The sequence below is a fragment of the Apium graveolens genome, chromosome 3 (assembly GCF_009905375.1).
Source record: "Apium graveolens cultivar Ventura chromosome 3, ASM990537v1, whole genome shotgun sequence".
Taxonomy (NCBI): domain Eukaryota; kingdom Viridiplantae; phylum Streptophyta; class Magnoliopsida; order Apiales; family Apiaceae; genus Apium; species Apium graveolens.
In genome coordinates, this window is record NC_133649.1 from 235,965,810 (window position 1) to 235,983,915 (window position 18,106).

General features: G+C 32.3%; 1 protein-coding gene across 1 annotated transcript; it reads left to right on the top strand.

Moving 5' to 3' along the window:
• The first annotated feature begins 17,172 nt into the window (after window positions 1-17,172).
• Window positions 17,173-17,688, top strand: LOC141714902 (zinc finger BED domain-containing protein RICESLEEPER 2-like). Its single transcript, XM_074518398.1, has one exon. The coding sequence runs from the start codon at window positions 17,173-17,175 to the stop codon at window positions 17,686-17,688; it is 516 nt and encodes a 171-aa protein (XP_074374499.1).
• The last annotated feature ends 418 nt before the right edge of the window (window positions 17,689-18,106 follow it).

Below are 18,106 nucleotides of genomic sequence, written 5' to 3' on the forward strand. Positions count from 1 at the left end.
AAGTATAGAATGCAAACAAGTTAAATATTTAAGATTATCAACCAACAAACTGATCTAATCACTGATATTGAAAAGTATACAAAAACAGCTTGAAGAGTGCAAGATCAAAGGTCAAGATTAACTGATAAAGGAAAGTCACAGACCCACACGATTTGCAAAGATACAATAAGTCATTAATCGAAAGCTTTAGAGATAACTTAAAGTAAGGTTTAGTGCATTCTATTGCATGTTGTGTAAACCTGTGTTTACTGATCTATAAATTAAACACTGGTCCTTTGCTTTTAAATTGTATCAAACAAATCTAGTTTTTCTTGTACTCTCTTAAGGAACAAGCCGAGTTCCTTACTTACAAAGAATCCAGGATTTGTAGCAAGACACTAGCTTGATTTTAATACAAAATTAAGTGAATTTTGAAATATTGTGTGCACTATTTTATTTCAGTTAATATAACATTACTGCATTTCTAATCTTCTTTGTTAACCAAGTAACAAACATTCAAAAAACCTTAAAATAATCCAAAACACATTCACCCCCCTTGTGTTGTATTCATTACCTTACAAGTGCTATCGGAGCAAAATCTGAAAGAAAATAGATTAAAGAACTTGGAAGAATGAATACACAAAATATGAGCAGTATCAAGATACAAGCCTTTGAGAAAACTAACTACACATTATGGAAGAAGAAGATGATGCTGTTTCCAAGGATGGACAATCCCCTGTACATCCAGATTCTGAAGAATGGACCTTTCACTCATATGGAAAGGATTTAAGAATCTACAGATAGAGATATGGTTATTTTTAGGAATATTTGTATTAGTTTGATGATAAGTTAAACAAAACACTTAAGTAAAAATCTAGTGTTTGTAGCCTCAACGGACAAGACCACTTTGGCTATCCGTTGATGGAGTAGCTTTACTTAGAAATAAGTTTAGTGTTGTAGCACATTTCAGTCTCTGCATTTAAGTTATAATTCTTAGAATTTATGGGAAATTATAAGTCATGTTGACTACTAGTGGATATGCAAATAGGAGGGCTAATTGTAAATATTTCATGCCTTGTAATTTTGTATAAATGAAGTAGTATCAACTGATAGATTAAAGGCCTTCAACGGATGAGAAACAAAGCTCTAACGGATGTCTCTAAAGCTTCAACGGATAACATCCATCAATGGATGAGTGCATCAACATATAAAGCTTCAACTGTTAAAGCATCAACGGATGTCACTAAAGCATCAACGGATAAAGCCTTCAACGGATGAAAGCTTCAACAGATGCTCAGTTTCATAGCAGTTGATAGTGACAATTCATAAGCTGACAGAGGCACATGGGTTGACAGAGAAAATTGGAACGTGGTAGCCTCTTGGAGGAATCAAGAAAAAGCAGCATTTCTATTCTGGTACAAACAAGGAAGTATTCAAAGATTCACAGATTATCTTAGATTGCATTGGATAGAGAAATGAAGAAGAAACATGTGAAGAACTATTTTATAATTATATTTTATCTTTGTCTTCACTTGTAAACTTGGTGATATATAAGCCAAGTTGCAGCTAGTAATTAGATGTGAATTTTCCAGAGCTGTTTAGAAAAACATAGAGAGAAAATCATCTAGTTTGTACTAGGAAGCAGCTGTGATCAATTCTTTATATCACATATTTTCTGAAATACACATCTCTGGTGGAACAACAAATCCACCAGAAAAGTTTTTTAAAGCCTTTGTGTTCTTTACATTTGTGTCTTGAATATACATCTGTTTGCACCTGCTCAAAGCAATTCACACACATCTGTTCATCATACACTTAGCTTTTGAAACTGCTCAAAACTTGAAAAAGTTTTGAGATTTATATTCAACCCCCTTCTGTAAATCTCATTGTTAGTTCCTTGGGAATAACAGTTATCCCAGCTCATTATGTTCCTAAAGATCCTTCAAAATACACTGACATTGAGGAGGAAAAAGTTTCTCTTGACAGTGGTCTACAATTAATTTTGATAGAGTCATTTAACAATATCATGTACAATAACATTGTCAACTGTGACACAGCTAAACAGATCTGGGAGAAAATAGAAATTCTGTGTGAAGGTACAGAGGAAGTTAGATCCAACCAAAGGAGAATATTGGTGCTTCAATATGAGGGTTTTATGGCTAAATCTAAGGAAAGTATAACTGATGTCTTTGAAAGATTCAACAAGCTGATTAATGATTTGCAGCTTCATGACACATACTATGAAGCTGAGGAGGTTAACTTGAAGTTTTTGCTCACCCTTCCTGACCATCTAGAAAAGAAGATTTCAGCTATAAGAGAAGGGAGAGACTTGAGTAGAATGACACTGGAGGTTTTGTATGGCATTCTAAAAACCTATGAACTGGAAATGATCCAAAGAAAATATTTAAAAGCTGTTCAAGGGCATATTGTTAATGGATCAAGTGCACTAGTTGTTAATGACAACCATTCATCTGATGATGAACTAGAAATCCAGACTCCAGTTGTTTCAAGTAATGAGCAAAAGAACACGGAATCACAAAAGCAAGTTATTCTTGAACTTGAAGAGGATGAATTCTATAATTTGGATGAAATGGATGAGTTAGATAAGTCCATGGATTACTTAGCAAGGAAATTCTCTAATATTAGAGTAAGGAAGTCAAAGTTCTTAAAAAATAAGGGACATAGATCCAACAAGGACAGCAGCTGGAAGACAAAGGCACAGTACAACTCTAGCAGCAAAAATGGCTACAAAACAGGATTTGTTGATAGGTCAAAGATCAGGTGCTTCAATTGTGATGAATTGGGTCATTTTGCTACGAAATGCAGGAAGCCTACGAAGGTAAAAAGGGACATGGCCTATCTTGAATTGGAGGCAAAGTATGAGGCTCTTCTAAGAAAGCAACAGGGTAAAACTTATATGGCAGAAGGAAAAAGTTGGGATGATTCATATAATGATGATGATGAGGAAGTAGGAAACTATGCACTCATGGCCTTGGAGCAAGGAGAGTCATCTTCATAAAAAATACATGTACCAACTTTTACCACTATTGATTTAAATGAAAGTCAATATAAGTAGATTATTGAAAAGATGAGCATAGAAATGTTCCACATCCATACCAACATGGTAGCAGTTACTGAGGAGGTCAGTAGGTTATTAAAAGCTAATGAGAATTTTGAGAGTGAGAAATAAAAGTTTGAATTACTGCTTGTAGAGCTTGAGACAATCAAGTAAGAAAATGAATATAAAGAATAAGCTCAGGTGTGCTAGTGAAATAGAAGTTGTGCTAAGAGAAAAGATAGAGAAGAATGAGGTGAAACTGAAGTGATTCAGAAATGCATCTCAGCTAGTTGGTCAGTACCATGAGAAGAACAAGCCATGTGCAAACATAGCTATTGGCTTGGATTATGATGAATTGAACAGCAACAAAAAGGTTGAAGGTGACAGAGGAAAAATAATTATAAATGAAGATGTCCCAGTTATGCTGAGGAAAATGGATGTACCTCTGTTCAAGGCATGTGAAGCAAATTTTAGTGAACTTGAGTTGGTGATAAAGCAAGAACTTGCTGATGAGGATAATGAGAAAAATTGCACAGAAACAACGCCAACTCCTAAAGATAGGAAGAAGCCCATGGTGAATCAAACTCCCAAGAAACCAATCAAGGAAGTTAAGACTGAGAATGCAAGAAAGAAGAAGAAAAACATAAATGGGAAGGTTGGAAAAGATAAAAGTAGTAACTTTGTATTTGTTGCAGATGCTCCCAAGAAACAATGTCAAAAGTGTGGCTCTGTTAATCATCTAACTCACCTTTGCAAAGAGGTTGTTAGCAAGCCAGGAGTGGGAGCATGCAAGTATAATGAAGCTAAGGCTGATGATCCCTACTCATTCTGTGACAAGTTTGATTGCATACCTTGTAACATGAAAGTAATGACAAGTTGCCACAAGCTAAGAGTAGATCTTAAGGAAGTCAATATTGAGTCCTCAGTTAAAAAGGAAAATACACATCAATTAATGAAGTCTATTCTTTCTGAATCATCAAATTCTACTTCTACCAATTCTGTTAACAAGAAGAAAGTACCCAACACTGCTTGGGTTGCTAAACACACTTAATCCTCATTGTGTGCAGGGAAAAGTGAAGATGGTCATATGGATCATTGACAATGAATGCTCAAGACATATGACAGGTGATATGGCCCTGCTATCACAATTTGAGGAGATGGATGGCCCAGTAGTGACTTTTGGAGACAACAACAAAGGTTTCACAATGGGATATGACAAGATCATTTCTGTAAATATTGTCATTGAAGATGTAGCACTGGTAGCTGGTCTTGAGGTGAATCTCCTGAGTGTCAGCCAATTTACAGATGGAGGATTTAATGTTGTATTTGACAAAGGAAAATGCCTAATTATCAGCAAAAAGACTGGTGAAAATGCTTTGAAAGGAGCAAGGAAAGGAAGCTTATTTGTTGCAGACCCTGGACTCAACAAATGAGGATGGAATTGGTTGCTTCTACACCAAGGAATCTAAAGAACAAAGCAAATTATGGTATAAACAAGCTCTCTCACCTGAATTAAAAGGCAATCAATACCCTGTTAGAAAGGAGTTAGTGAGAGACATGCCAAATCTGGAGTTTGCTCAAAATGAGGTCAGTGAGGCTTGTCAAAATGAAAAAATAAAGAAATCAAGTCACAAGAGTAAAACTGTGAATTTTATAAGTGCACATTTGCAACTTATTCATATGGATTTATTTAGACCAGTAAATATCTTGTCAATTTCAAGGAAGAAATATGCACTTGTGATGGTGGATGACTACTCAAGGTACACATGGATAGAATTTATGCATTCTAAGAATGAGAACCCACACATCATAATTGAACACATCAAGAAGATTGAGAAGCAGGCTGAAGATTATAATAGTGTGAAGAGATTGAGGAGTGATAATGGCACAGAATTCAAAAATGCAACTTTAACAGAATTCTGCAAAGACAAGGGAATTGTTCAAGAATTCTCAGCTGCTAGAACACCATAGAAAAATGGGTAGTTGAGAGAAATAATAGAACACTAGTAGAGGCTTCTAGAACAATACTGCAAGATGCCAAACTTCCAACAAGTTTTTGGGAAGAAGCTGCCTACGCTGCATTCTATACTCAAAACAAATATCTCATTAACAAGAATTTAGGAAAATCACCCTACTCAATCTTATCTAAAAGAAAGCCTACTGTGAAACATATTCATGTGTTTGGAAGCAAGTGTTATGTTTTGAAAGACAACTCTGAATATGTGCGAAAATTTGACCCTAAGATTTTTGAAGCAATTTTTCTGGGATCTTCATTGGAGAGAACTGCCTACAAAGTCTATGTGCTTGAAAAAAAATAAAATTATGGAAAGCACAGATATAACTATTGATTATGACAAGTGTCCAGGCTTGAAATTCCTTGATGATAATAAAGCTGAAACCCTGAAATTAGAAAATCTCAACATTGATAATGACTCTGAGGATGAAGCTGAAGTCAACACAAATCACAGAATGGATGAAGAGTTAAATGAACAAGTGAATCATGAGAATGGATGCTCATCACCTGAATTTGATAGCACAAACTCAGGGGGAGAAAGAGGAGAAAGTTCTGCAAGTCAAGCCAATGATGAAGAAAATACAAAAAATTCAAGTCAACAAACTCACACCAGGAAATGGGATAGAAGTCAGACAAGAGAAACAATTATAGATGATCCTAATGCTGGAGTAAGGACTAGAAGTACATCTACTAATGAATGTCTACATGCATGCTTTCTTTCACAAATTGTGCCTAAGAAAACTGAAGAAGCTCTACTTGATCCTGATTGGATATCTGCTATGCAGGAGTAGCTAAATCAGTTTGAAAATGCTGATACCATGTTTCCAAACTCATAATTCAACATGAAAGATGACAAGGATGATGATGAGCAGAAGCATGATGAGCAAAACCTTCTTTCTCAAATCCAAGTCATTCTTCTAAAGCAACTAATAGCAAAGTAGAAGAAAACAAGCACGATGGGAATAAGAGATATGATAAGAAAATGGGAGAAGAAAGAAGAAGAAAGAAGAGGGAAGATGGTGAAGTCTCAAAGAAAAATGTCCAGTCAATTCAAATCCAACATGCTCAAGCCACTAAACCTACAAGCTCAAACATTCAACTACCCTTGACCTCAAAGACTAAGCTTTTGTATAAATAAACTGCAAGCACTCTACTTAAAATACCAATCACCTTCAGCCAAACCTCTCTAAAGAAAATTACAAACATACCCTCATTCAAGCCACTAATCAAGACTCACTATAAATCTATTGGAAGAAAACCAAAGAAGCTGCAAGTTGAAGAAAGGGCTATCTAGAACTGTTTTAATCAAACTATTTTCTACCACTAAATTGGTGCATCACAGATGATGACTACTTTCAACAATTAGCTGAAATGGTCAAAATTTGGGTTGTATCATTGAGGGAAGTCATAATCTTTTATCAAGATGGATCCTACACTTTACTTGGCATAAATTTAATGGACACATTCTTAATCGCAGAAATCAAAAGGGTGATCAGCTTGATGAAAGGGAAGGACACTAGTACAAGAGCATGGAGAGTTGTGTTGTGTGTATGGTTAAAAGTAAGAGATGAAAGAAGAGCAAAAGAAAAGGCTGAAAAGGAAGAAAGGGATAGGAAGTATGCAACATAAATTTCCATATTTGAACAAAGATCAAATGAGCTCAAGGCAAAGGGGATGAACGGAATTTCCAAGGATGAACACTTTCTAAACATTAAGGTTGGCAGATTCTCAAGATTCAGAATTGGTTACTTGAATGGTTATTCATTGGATGATTGACTCGAGCTTGTGGAAGCTCTAACAGGGACTGAAATCTTTGAAGAACTTCAAGTGATAGTAAATCTCAAGGACTTTATTAGAAAAGAGCCAGGCTATGAGAATTTCATATAATGAATGTACTGATCAAACTCATGCAATCACTCAATGTATAAAAGCTATATTCTGTCAATTTTATGTAATCTTTCATTGTTCATTATAACTTGGGGTTAGTCTTGTTACCATGCATGAATTTATGATAAACAATCTTCTCACAAATTGAGGGAGATTGTTGTGCAAGACATGCATGTATTATAACAAGACTAAGCCATATTGACAACCCTAAGAATTAGTTGTATGATAATCTAAATTTGTATTTTATATTGTATTACTTGAGTCTATAAAAAAGTCAAAGATTGGACTGGAGTATTTTACTGTAAATAGTCTCAAGCCTAAGAATAAACTCTGATTGAAGATCAAGAAGATCATGCCTCAGAGAAATTAGTGAAGAAGCTTGGAGTTGAATATATCTGTTTTGGGAAAAATGTTCTAAGTCAAGATATCTACAAGTCACAAATCAAGTCATATAAAGAAGTCATTTGAATACTCCAGAATGACTTATTGAGAAGTCCAAATTGGCTTATAGAGAAGTCCCGGAGATATCGACAAGTCAAATGAAGATATGAAGATTTGAGATATCGACAAGTGATTTCTATATTAGAGATCTCAGAGATATCGACAAGTCAAAATGAATATAAGAAGTTTGGAGATATCGACAAGTCAATTTTCTCATTAGAGATCTTAGAGATATCGACAAGTCAAAATGCTTAAAGAGATCTTAGAGATATCGATATGTTATTTCTACATGCAGAGTTTTGGAGACCTCGACAAGTCAAGTTCACTTGTAGAGAATTCAGAGACCTCGACAAGTTAAAGACACTTATAGAGAACTAAGAGATCTCGATAAGCCATTTTACTTATCGAGATGTCAGTTCTCTATACAACAAAATGATGATCTTGATATGAACCTCAAGTACATAATGCAGACAAGTTAAATATTCAAGATTATCAATCAACAAATGATTTAATCACTTAGATTAAAAAGTCTGCAAAAGTAGCTTGAAGAGTGCAAGATCAAAGGCCAAGATTAACTGACAAAGGAAAGTCACAGACCTACACGATTTGCAAAGATACACTAAGCTAGAAATGGAAAGTTTTAGAGATAATTTAAAGTAGGGTTTAGTACATTTATTGCATGCTGTGTAAACCCGTGTTTACTAATCTATAAAGTAAACACTGGTCCTTTGCATATAAATTGTATAAAATAGATCTGTTTTTTCTTGTACTCTCCTAAGGAAGAAGCCGAGTTCTTACTTACAAAAAATCCAGGATTTGTAGCAAGACACTAGTTTGATTTTAATACAAAATAAAGTGAGTTTTGAAATATTGTGTGCACTGTTTTATTTTAGTTAACATAATATTACTGCATATCTAATCTGCTTCGTTAACCAAGTAACAAATATTCAAAAAGCCTTAAAATAATCCAAAACACATTCACCCCCATGTGTTGTATTCATTACCTAACAAGTCTTTTGCATGACACTATTTCTTTTGAGAGATGCAATATATAAAATGCTTTAACTCTAATTTCCCCACAAATGTCATGCTGTGTTTAACAATACCTATTTGTTTAATTGTACAAACAGTTAAATCTCAATATTATAATACTTTATAACTTCTGAAAAATGGGTTAATTATATCTAACTTCGGTGAATCTAAAATTAAGTAATATTGATTTAATATCATATATGTTAGCATAAAATATGTTAGGCATAAAATATAAAGTATGTCATACAACGATAACATTTTCTTTTAATTAATATTAGTAACAAATTATCCCTTTAATATCATTCCAAACTATAATATAAACAAACTAATGATAGCCGATCTTCTATATTTATAAATTTATCAACATTTTATATTTAATGTAAAATATATTTGATCGAAAATGATAATAGTTTATCCATGGTGAATTTAATTTGAATATAGTAAAGGCTATACATAATTTAAAGGTAAATAACGCATAAAAAACTTAAATTCTGTATACATTAACAATTTATTTTTATTTTCAAAATTATAACTTTTAAAATATATATAAATTCATAAATGTAATTTAGAAGTAATCAGGTGAAATTTAAGATAGAACAGTAACATGCGTTTATAACTACACATTATATTTTTTAAGAAAAATAAAAGGATATATTTTAATTTAAAAAAATTATAAATAGAATGAATTGATATCGAATTTATATCCAAGTTGAAAATAGTAAAATTCTTGTTATCAAAGTGGTTTACGGCTGGGATACATTTGATCTATCGTTGAAACATAAAAGTAACTTTAAAATCTAATTGCTTTACAATTAGGCAATATATAATATCATGTTGAAGCAGAGAAGAAATCGTCAAACATCCTATACGCTTACCAAGTTGATTGATTATGCAAACTACACAATACCAATAAAGTTCATCAATGGATGTATGCCATTTTTTACAGAAAAGAAAGTTATTCGGGTCTGTTCTTATTTACATTAAGCCTATACGACTTTTTTTGCAGATGATACATGATTATGTCAAGTTTATTGTACTTTGTTACTACTTATTCTTCCATTTTCATATTTTATTTGTACTCACATTTAACATGCACGTTTGTCATATAATCTTTCGTATATTCAATGTCAATCCATATTTCTGAAATCATTGCTATGAATTACTTGTATTAATAGAATTAGCCGTCCAATTTAGGTTATGAGTTCAATCATTGTAATTCCTATAATGTTATTCGACTGAAACTATGCCCTAGTTCAAAAAAAACAGGAAGTACTTTTGTAGTAGTTCTACTTCCGCCCAATTATCTATCAAATTAAATTATTAACATATTGTCTGGGTATTTAAAATACCCTGAAAATAGGGGTGAACTTTCAGATATTTGGAGTCTGAATAGAAATTATTTCGAATATCCAAATATTCAAATAAAAGAATTTTCATTTTCAAATACCGAATTAAATTTGGTCCGTTACCTAACCATATTCTAAAATTCGGTTCGGTTACCAAAATAGCCAAAAAATCAAAAAAAATCAATATCAATATAAGGAAATATGACATTTAAAATTTATTATTATACATAATTTTATAAAAAGGGATTAATATTATGTATTTAATAACAAAGAAGTAGTTGTTGAAGTTTAAATAATTTACAAGACTGATATGAATAATGAGTAGGTACACGTTGATGTAATATTAAGTTAAATATATTTATATATAATATGCATATAAATATAAAATAAAATATAATTCGAATAATTTGGGTATTTCGGATAATCCGGAAATCCAAAAACAAATTCTGAAATTCCAAAGTTTGAAAGTTCTTTCTAAATACCGAACCATATTTTATAAATTCGGATAACGAACCAAATAATTTTGGATATATCCATTCGATTATTGAATATCTGAACCGAATGCTCACCCCTACTAGAAATGATAAATGATATAATTGTTTGGTCGACAAAAATAAGGATATGTAAGTTATTTAGAAGTACAAATACTTGTATAGATGGAAGTTAATTGAGTTACCTACCCCTGCATATCTAGGTTATTCACACTTTCTTTGTTATATAAAGCAAAATCAATCAATAAGATTCTAAATATATTCTAAATTGTATTTTTAATAAAATTATTTCTCATGTAAAATAAGACTTTAATATCTTTTAAATTTATTTATATTTTTGATAAATTATATTATTAAAGTACAATATTATATTTTATCTTTTCATTTTTAATTATTAGGATTTTTCTAAAATTGTATTTTAACTATTTTTTTAAAAGAATTTTGCTCTTTTGATAGATCTTGATGGCTTTATAGTTTCCAAACCACAAAACAAAATGATGTAATTTTAAGATTATAGTTCTAACTAATATAAGGATTTACTATTAAAAATAGTAGTTTTTAAAATTTAATTTTATGTTAGTCCAAGTTGTAATGCATTTTTATATTTTGAATGCACACTTTTGCTTAACAACTTAATAATATATTAAATAAATTTATTACTTGTGAAAAATAGATTATTGAAAAGGGATTATTAAATCCTAAAAAATTAATATTTCTAAAACACAAAAGGGGATTATTGAACCCTAAAAATTAAAAAATGTTAAAATAGGGTCCACGAATGAATGTTAAAAAATTAATTTAAAATTTTAAAGTTTTTGAAAGCCAATAAAAAGATATGAAAATATTAAATATTAATTAAAAATTATTGAAAATGTATTTTTAAGTTGTGTTTTATTGTTAAAAACGTAACATCAAGCGTTGTTTTGGGTCCCCAAGCGTGAATTGAAGTAATGAAATAAGTAAAAGAAAAAAAAGAAAACGTGAACCGATTTTGCGTTTGTCATTTTATTTGAAAATGTAACACGAAACCATGTTATATAGTGATATTTTGGATCATGTTTTAAAAAGTGATATTAAGGGTCATTTAATCCCAAAAAGTGACAATTAGGGCCTTTTTCATTTGAATTTGTGTTATGTTCTGGAGATAAAATTTCTTAAGCAGTCATTTCTTAAGAAAATTAAAATTTATTGTCGTGCCTGCAGAACTATAACATTGTGTATTGGTTTCTTTAGACTAAATGATTTAATCGGGGAAAAAAAGAAATTAATTAATTTTTGTTTATGTAATTTGTACTATTTGAAAGTATTTTAAGGCAATTATAAAGTATATTTCTGTAATTTATTTTTAATTTTTTTTTGTATAAAAAAGTTTCATCAGAGGTGAAATTAATATTATATTTTTGTGTAGAGGGATTTTTTTTAAAAAAAGTTATGCAACTATATTAATAAGAGTATTAAAATGCATGTCAAACCTCCGTATTCCAATATAAAAAATTGAGTGAGTGGAGGGAGTAATACATTATCGTTTTTGTTCTGGTTTTGAAACAGAATTCGAACAAATAAAAATTGAACAAAGATTTTTAAAACCGAAATAGAACAGATAATTTGATAATGATTTTCAATTTTTAAAACTGAAAATTAAGGGTTCCGAGTTGGGTTCCAGTTTTATTCAAAAGTCGAACCAAACCGGATTAATATAGTTTGTCTGTTCCTTCTAAATCGGGGAAGTGATTATTTTAATAAGTGGTTAAATGGCGTTTGGGTCACTCAACTGACCGTAAACTTGCAGTTGGGTCATCCAACTCAAAAAACTTTCAATCACATCATTTTACTCTTAAAATTTTTCATCTAGGTCACTCGCCGTTACATTCCGTTAAAAACTTAACGGAATGCTGACTAAGCTTGGTGACTTGGATTAAATAAATCTATCATGGCATGTACAGTCGGATGAAGCGACGTTTTGGTCACTCAACTGGCTCAAAACTTGCAATTTGGTCATCAAACTAAAAAAAAAAATTCATTCAAGTCACTGACCATTACGCCCATTAAAAACTGGGAAAAAAACTGAACGAAGAGCACCCCTACAACCACTGTCTTCTTTCTTACAAAATTTTGGAACATATAAATGCAATAAATAAATGTATAAATATGTTGTTCAATTCTCATATCAAAGTCGTTATAAATATCTCAAAAAAATTCAAAATTTTGAAAAAATTTTGAAATTTTTTTTATTGGGATTTTATATCAAAATCCCAAAATTGTTCTATAATGACTCGTAAAGTGGTTTTATTTTTGGACTCGTATGTTTGCACAATATTCTCTTATCATAAATATATTTTTTAACAATTATTTATTTTTAATGACTTTTAATAATCCGTTTAGCTCAATTTAAACCGATCAAAACCAACGAACAAATGGTAGGGTTAGGTTATAAAATTTCAAACTATGGGTCGGGTTGCTAAAATACATTTAACGTGGCCAACCTGATCCATGTGCACCCCCAGTTTTTATGAGTAAAATCATTAATGATAATCTGTTTATTTGTTATAAAAGGGTGTGATGGGAGGGGCCTTAATGTTGTTGTATAAGACCGGTTCATTCGATTTTCTTTTCAATTTTTAATGGACATAATGGTCAGTGATACAATTGAAAGTTTTTTCAGTTTGATGACAAAATTGCAAGTTTCAAGTCAGTTGTGTGACCAAAATGTCGCATCAGCTGACTGTACATGCCACGGTGAATTTATTTAAGCCAAGTCACCAAGCTTAGTCAGCATTCCGTCAAATTTTTAACGGAATGTAACGGCGAGTGACCTGGATGAAAAGTTTTAAGAGTAAAATGATGTGATTGAAAGTTTTCTGAGTTGGATGACCCAACTGCAAGTTTGCGGTCAGTTGAGTGACCAAAATGCCATTTAACCCTTTTAACAAGGTTAATCTCAGTTCTATCGAATAACACCGGCTTATATAAACATAAATATTTTTAACAGAGCCGTCCAATACTATTTAGCCTATTTTATTCCATTCAATCAAAACTCGAAAAATTGAGACTTCGCCTTCTAATTTCCCTAAAAAAATGGGCACCATAAGATCATCCATCACGCGTTTCGTACACACCACTGTCTTCCCTCGCCGCCACCGTCTCCCATAATACTCTCCTTCATCACCACCACATCTTGAAACCCACCTTCCCACTCGCCTTTATCCGCTCTAACTCTTTCAACCAACGCATTTCAAAGCTCCACTTCTTTTCCACTTTCGCTTTCCAGCCGGTTCTTTGATAAGCTAATGTTAGGAATGTTATTAATATTCTTACAAATTTGCATAAATGGGATATACACATTTACGTTGGCCAAGTTTTTGAATCAATGTCGAGATAAATTGGATTATGAAAAGTATAGTCTGAATTTCTTTTGTGTTGCATTGAAAACTCTTTGTTAACGAAGAATATAAATTTTTATATTAAAACAAAACTTTTAAAATATGTGTAATTAGGGTTGTTCACGAATCGAGTTGAGCCGAGTTTTAAAGTAAACGAGTCAAGTTTTAATTTTTTTTTGACGAACCGAGCCAAGCTTTGTTACCGAACAGAAAAATGTGTTCGAGCTTGAAAACTATCGAGCCGAACACGATCTTGTTCGCGAACAAATACGAGTCGAGCCGAGTATAAGTGTTATCGAACAGCTCGTTAAAAGCTCATTAAATATATAAAAATTACAACTAAAAAGCTTAACCCAGGTCCAAATAATCAAGCCCAGCTCAACTAAAAACCTAAAGCATACTAGTCAGACGACTCAGACCCTAAATTTCATTCATTATCCAAACCAAATCCCTAAATTTCTTAAACCACAATTCCCCTCACATACGCTTAAATCCCAAAATTCCCAAACAAATCCGTTAAACGGTTACCAAATCTGAGATTCCCCGGTAATGTTCTCTTCCATGTTCTCATTTTAGTTAGTTTTGGGTTATGTCCGAGATGCTTTTTCATTTTGTTGGTTTAACCGTTTAAGTATTTAGCTTTATGTTTGGCTATTTATTCTTCTTCTTTGTTTAAACGCAACCATGCCCTATATTACGTGTTAGATTCTTCATTATCTGGATCAATTTATTGTGTTTTTTGCTCAGCTTATACCCCACAAATTAAGTTTTGTGTGCTCAATTTTAAATGATGTTAAGTGTTTGATATAAGTCCTGTGAAATATTTGTTGAATTTTATGTTTATTTAATTTAGTCCTCGAGCAAACAAATGCCAGAATAGTATGTCACTTGTATCCTCCACATAAAGGGTTATTATGATAGACACAAATGTTTTGGAACAATTTATAACAGGGGAATTGAAGTATTAGCCAATATTGGGTGTTAGTTCACCCCATTGTACAATATGTAAATACTTCTGAACGGTTTGAACCTTTAGTCATTTGAATTTAATCATTTAGTTATACACATCCCATTGTACTACCAGTGCACGTAACTGTCAATGTATGCACACAAGAATTCTTTAACAGTAATTTGTGACACGTCTTAAATATGTTGCGATAAAGCATCTCAGATTTGAGTATGCTCACTTTCATAATGTTTATGGATTGGGTCACAACTATTCTGCTTGTTATTGAATGTCATGTTGTGTGAAGACTAATTGATATTAAGTGTATTTAACTATTTGTCATGGTTTAAGTATTTAGTTATTTGCTCACAGAGAGACCCAAATTGTAAGTTGTATTTGTCTGGTATCTATGCATCTCTTGAAATGTTTTTGGAGTCATAAAAATTAAAAACCTCATGACTTGAATAGAAAATGTTTCTCATGACTTATGGTTAGAAAATTATATATTCAAAAGAACTTATGTTATACTTATACCTTTATCAGGCGCTTCACATGGATGGGTTAAGTTAAATATTAGGATCAATAAGTGGAAGATGACTTCAAAATCATTGAAGTAGAGTAATATATCTGTTCATAAGCACTAGTAAAAGGCTTTTTGTGACGGTATGCATGTGTCTCATACCTCTAGCAATACATAATATTTATAAATGTAAGTACAGTTTGGACTACTTGAGCTTTATCGGGTCTAGGTAAAGAAAAAATATGGCAGAGATATACACTAGTATTCCGTATAGTTGTGAAAGAAAGAGATGCCCGGAGGAATCAATGCCTGCCATAAATATATCAGTGGAATCAAAATTAAAAAATATATCTAGGTAGATTAGAACGATTAAATCAGTGATTTGTACATGCACATTAGGGTCTATGAGAATATCTGAGTGTAACGAAATCAAATTCAGTATCCTCCTAATATCATGTTAAGTTACTGGAACTAGTAATTAATAAAGTTACTAATTTTATCATGACTTATGTTTCTCATGTGAAGCGCCTGATAAGATTATAAACTGATATATCTGAAGCAGACTATTAAAGGAACAGGTACTGAGGTACATACCAATTTTGGAAGCTACAGAGCAGTCAATAGCTTATCCTCAGTGACGTAGTTCTAAACCCCTAGCTTGTAGTATTGTACATCCTTGATGCAGAACTCTGTATCAGTATTTCTATACCAAACTAATGTCTGCAAATCAGTTCTTGCAATGATAACCTCATATGTTTTAATCATAATAGCAGCAAAACAAGATACCTTGCTGAATACTACTACTACTACTTGTTATTTAGCAAACCATCGCTGAGCTCTTATTTAAATTCTTATATGGTTTTTGTAGTTTACATAAAATATCAGTGTCATTATTCAATAAAGGGTTTAATATTAAGTAATGACTATTATTTCATTAGTCAGTATTTTGGCAGTTAGATGAAATATGGCATTGTATTGTTGTATACTTGCTCTGTCCATTTTTATGGAGCCTCTTTCCATAAACGTATTATGTATACTTTCAAAGCTAATATAATTTTGATCCTAATCCTAAAAATGTTCCATTTGTTGCAGATTTATAATGGCTCCTTCCAGGAAAAAGAAGAATCACATTGAAATTATTCCGGAAAATGCAGAATTTGAACAAGTAAGAAGTCTTGGCGATGATATAGAATCTGAAGATGTTGGTGAAAATGGTGATAACAACGACAAATCTGAATAACTTCTTGAACTGACTGAGTAAGAAGAAATTTCAAGAAAAAGAAAAGTGGCAGCCTTGAAACTCAATAGTCTCAGCCTTACCAAAAGAAGCCGAGGAAAAAGAAAGCCCGTTGCTGGCCATATTTGGACACGGCCGAAGAAAAAAATCAGACGATTGCCATTTGTAAATTTTACAAGGAAAGGATCAAATGTGATCCAACAGGGTGCACAACTACTTTAAACAGGCATGTGGACAAATGTCGGAAAGAAAATGGACAGACAAGTCAAGCACTACTTCAGTTTCAGCCGATCGATACGAAATCATCAGAGGTAACAGTCGGTAATTTCAAGTATGATCATTTTGAAATGAGAAAAATTATTTCTCATTATATTTTAGTAAATGAATTACCGTTTAGACATGTCGAGAGTTTTATGTCTGATAAAGTTATGCGAACAGCTACTCCGTTTTGGGAGAAAATTATGCTGTTAGGAAAGATTGTTTCAGTACTTATGAAATTGAGAAAAAAAAATTAAGAGAAATATTTAAATATATTAGAAAGATTAATATAAAGAATGATATGTGGACTTCCCCACATCAGAAAATTGGTTATATGGTTGTCACGGGTCATTGGATTGATTCCAATTGGAATTTCAACAAGAGGGTCCTAAATTTTTGTAATGTCCCTCCCCCACATAGCAGATTTATAATTTTAGAAGCTTTATTTAAGTGTTTGGATGAACGGGGGATTATTGATAAAATTGGGACATTGACGGTAGATAATGCAGCTGCGAATGATGTCGCTTTACGGTATTTAAAATAAACTTTTAGTGTTAGAAGGTCATTGTCTATTGAGGGAAAGATGCACGCTCGTTGTTGCGCTATATATGTGCAAGATGGTTTAAACCCAACTGAAGATATAGTTGATAAAGTTAGGGATGGGGTTAAGTATATAGCAGCCTCGAAAAGTCGCAGAATTAAGTTTGCTGAAATATTTAAGTCATTAGGTTTGAAATGTAAGAAGCTGATTCTGGATGTTCCTACACGCTGGAATTCAACATATAATATGTTGGAATGTGCTATTCAATTCAAGACTTTTTTTCTTTTATATAGAACATCTGATCCAGGCTTTAAAGAGTATGTACCGGGTGTGGAGGATTGGGAGCAAGTTGAAGGAGTCTGCTCCTTTCTTAAGGTATTTTCTGATGTCACGAAGGTTGTTTTCGGAACAGGTTATTCAACTTCGAATTTGTTTTTATCAGAGATAAGAAGGGTCAAGCATATAATAGATAAAAAGGCCATTGATCCAAATATGCATGTTCGAGAGATGGCGCGAAAAATGAAATTGAAATTTGAGAAATATTGGAGGGAAAACTAACTTGGTAATGTCAATTGGTGCCTTCATGGATCCGCGGTTTAAAATGAAACTTACAGCTTTTTGTTTTCCTACTCTTTATCCGATTGCAAGTGATGCTGAAACAAATCTGTCTTATTTATCGAATGCCTTGAAAGATTTGTATTTTGAGTATTGCAAGGAAGAAAAGGATGCTAATAAAGAAAGGAATGAATCTGGGGTGTCTTCTTTTGATGCTAATTTTATTATTGAACAAAGTGAAACACCTTAAGGGATCAATGATTACGATAGTTTTATTCGAGAGAGTGGCGGTATACTTGAGCCTACAAAGTCAGAACTTGAGGAGTATTTGAATAAGAAAATTATCGCTCCAAGTTCAAAATTTGATGTTCTTTCTTGGTGGAAAGGAAACTCAGCAAAATATCCAATTCTGTCCAAAATT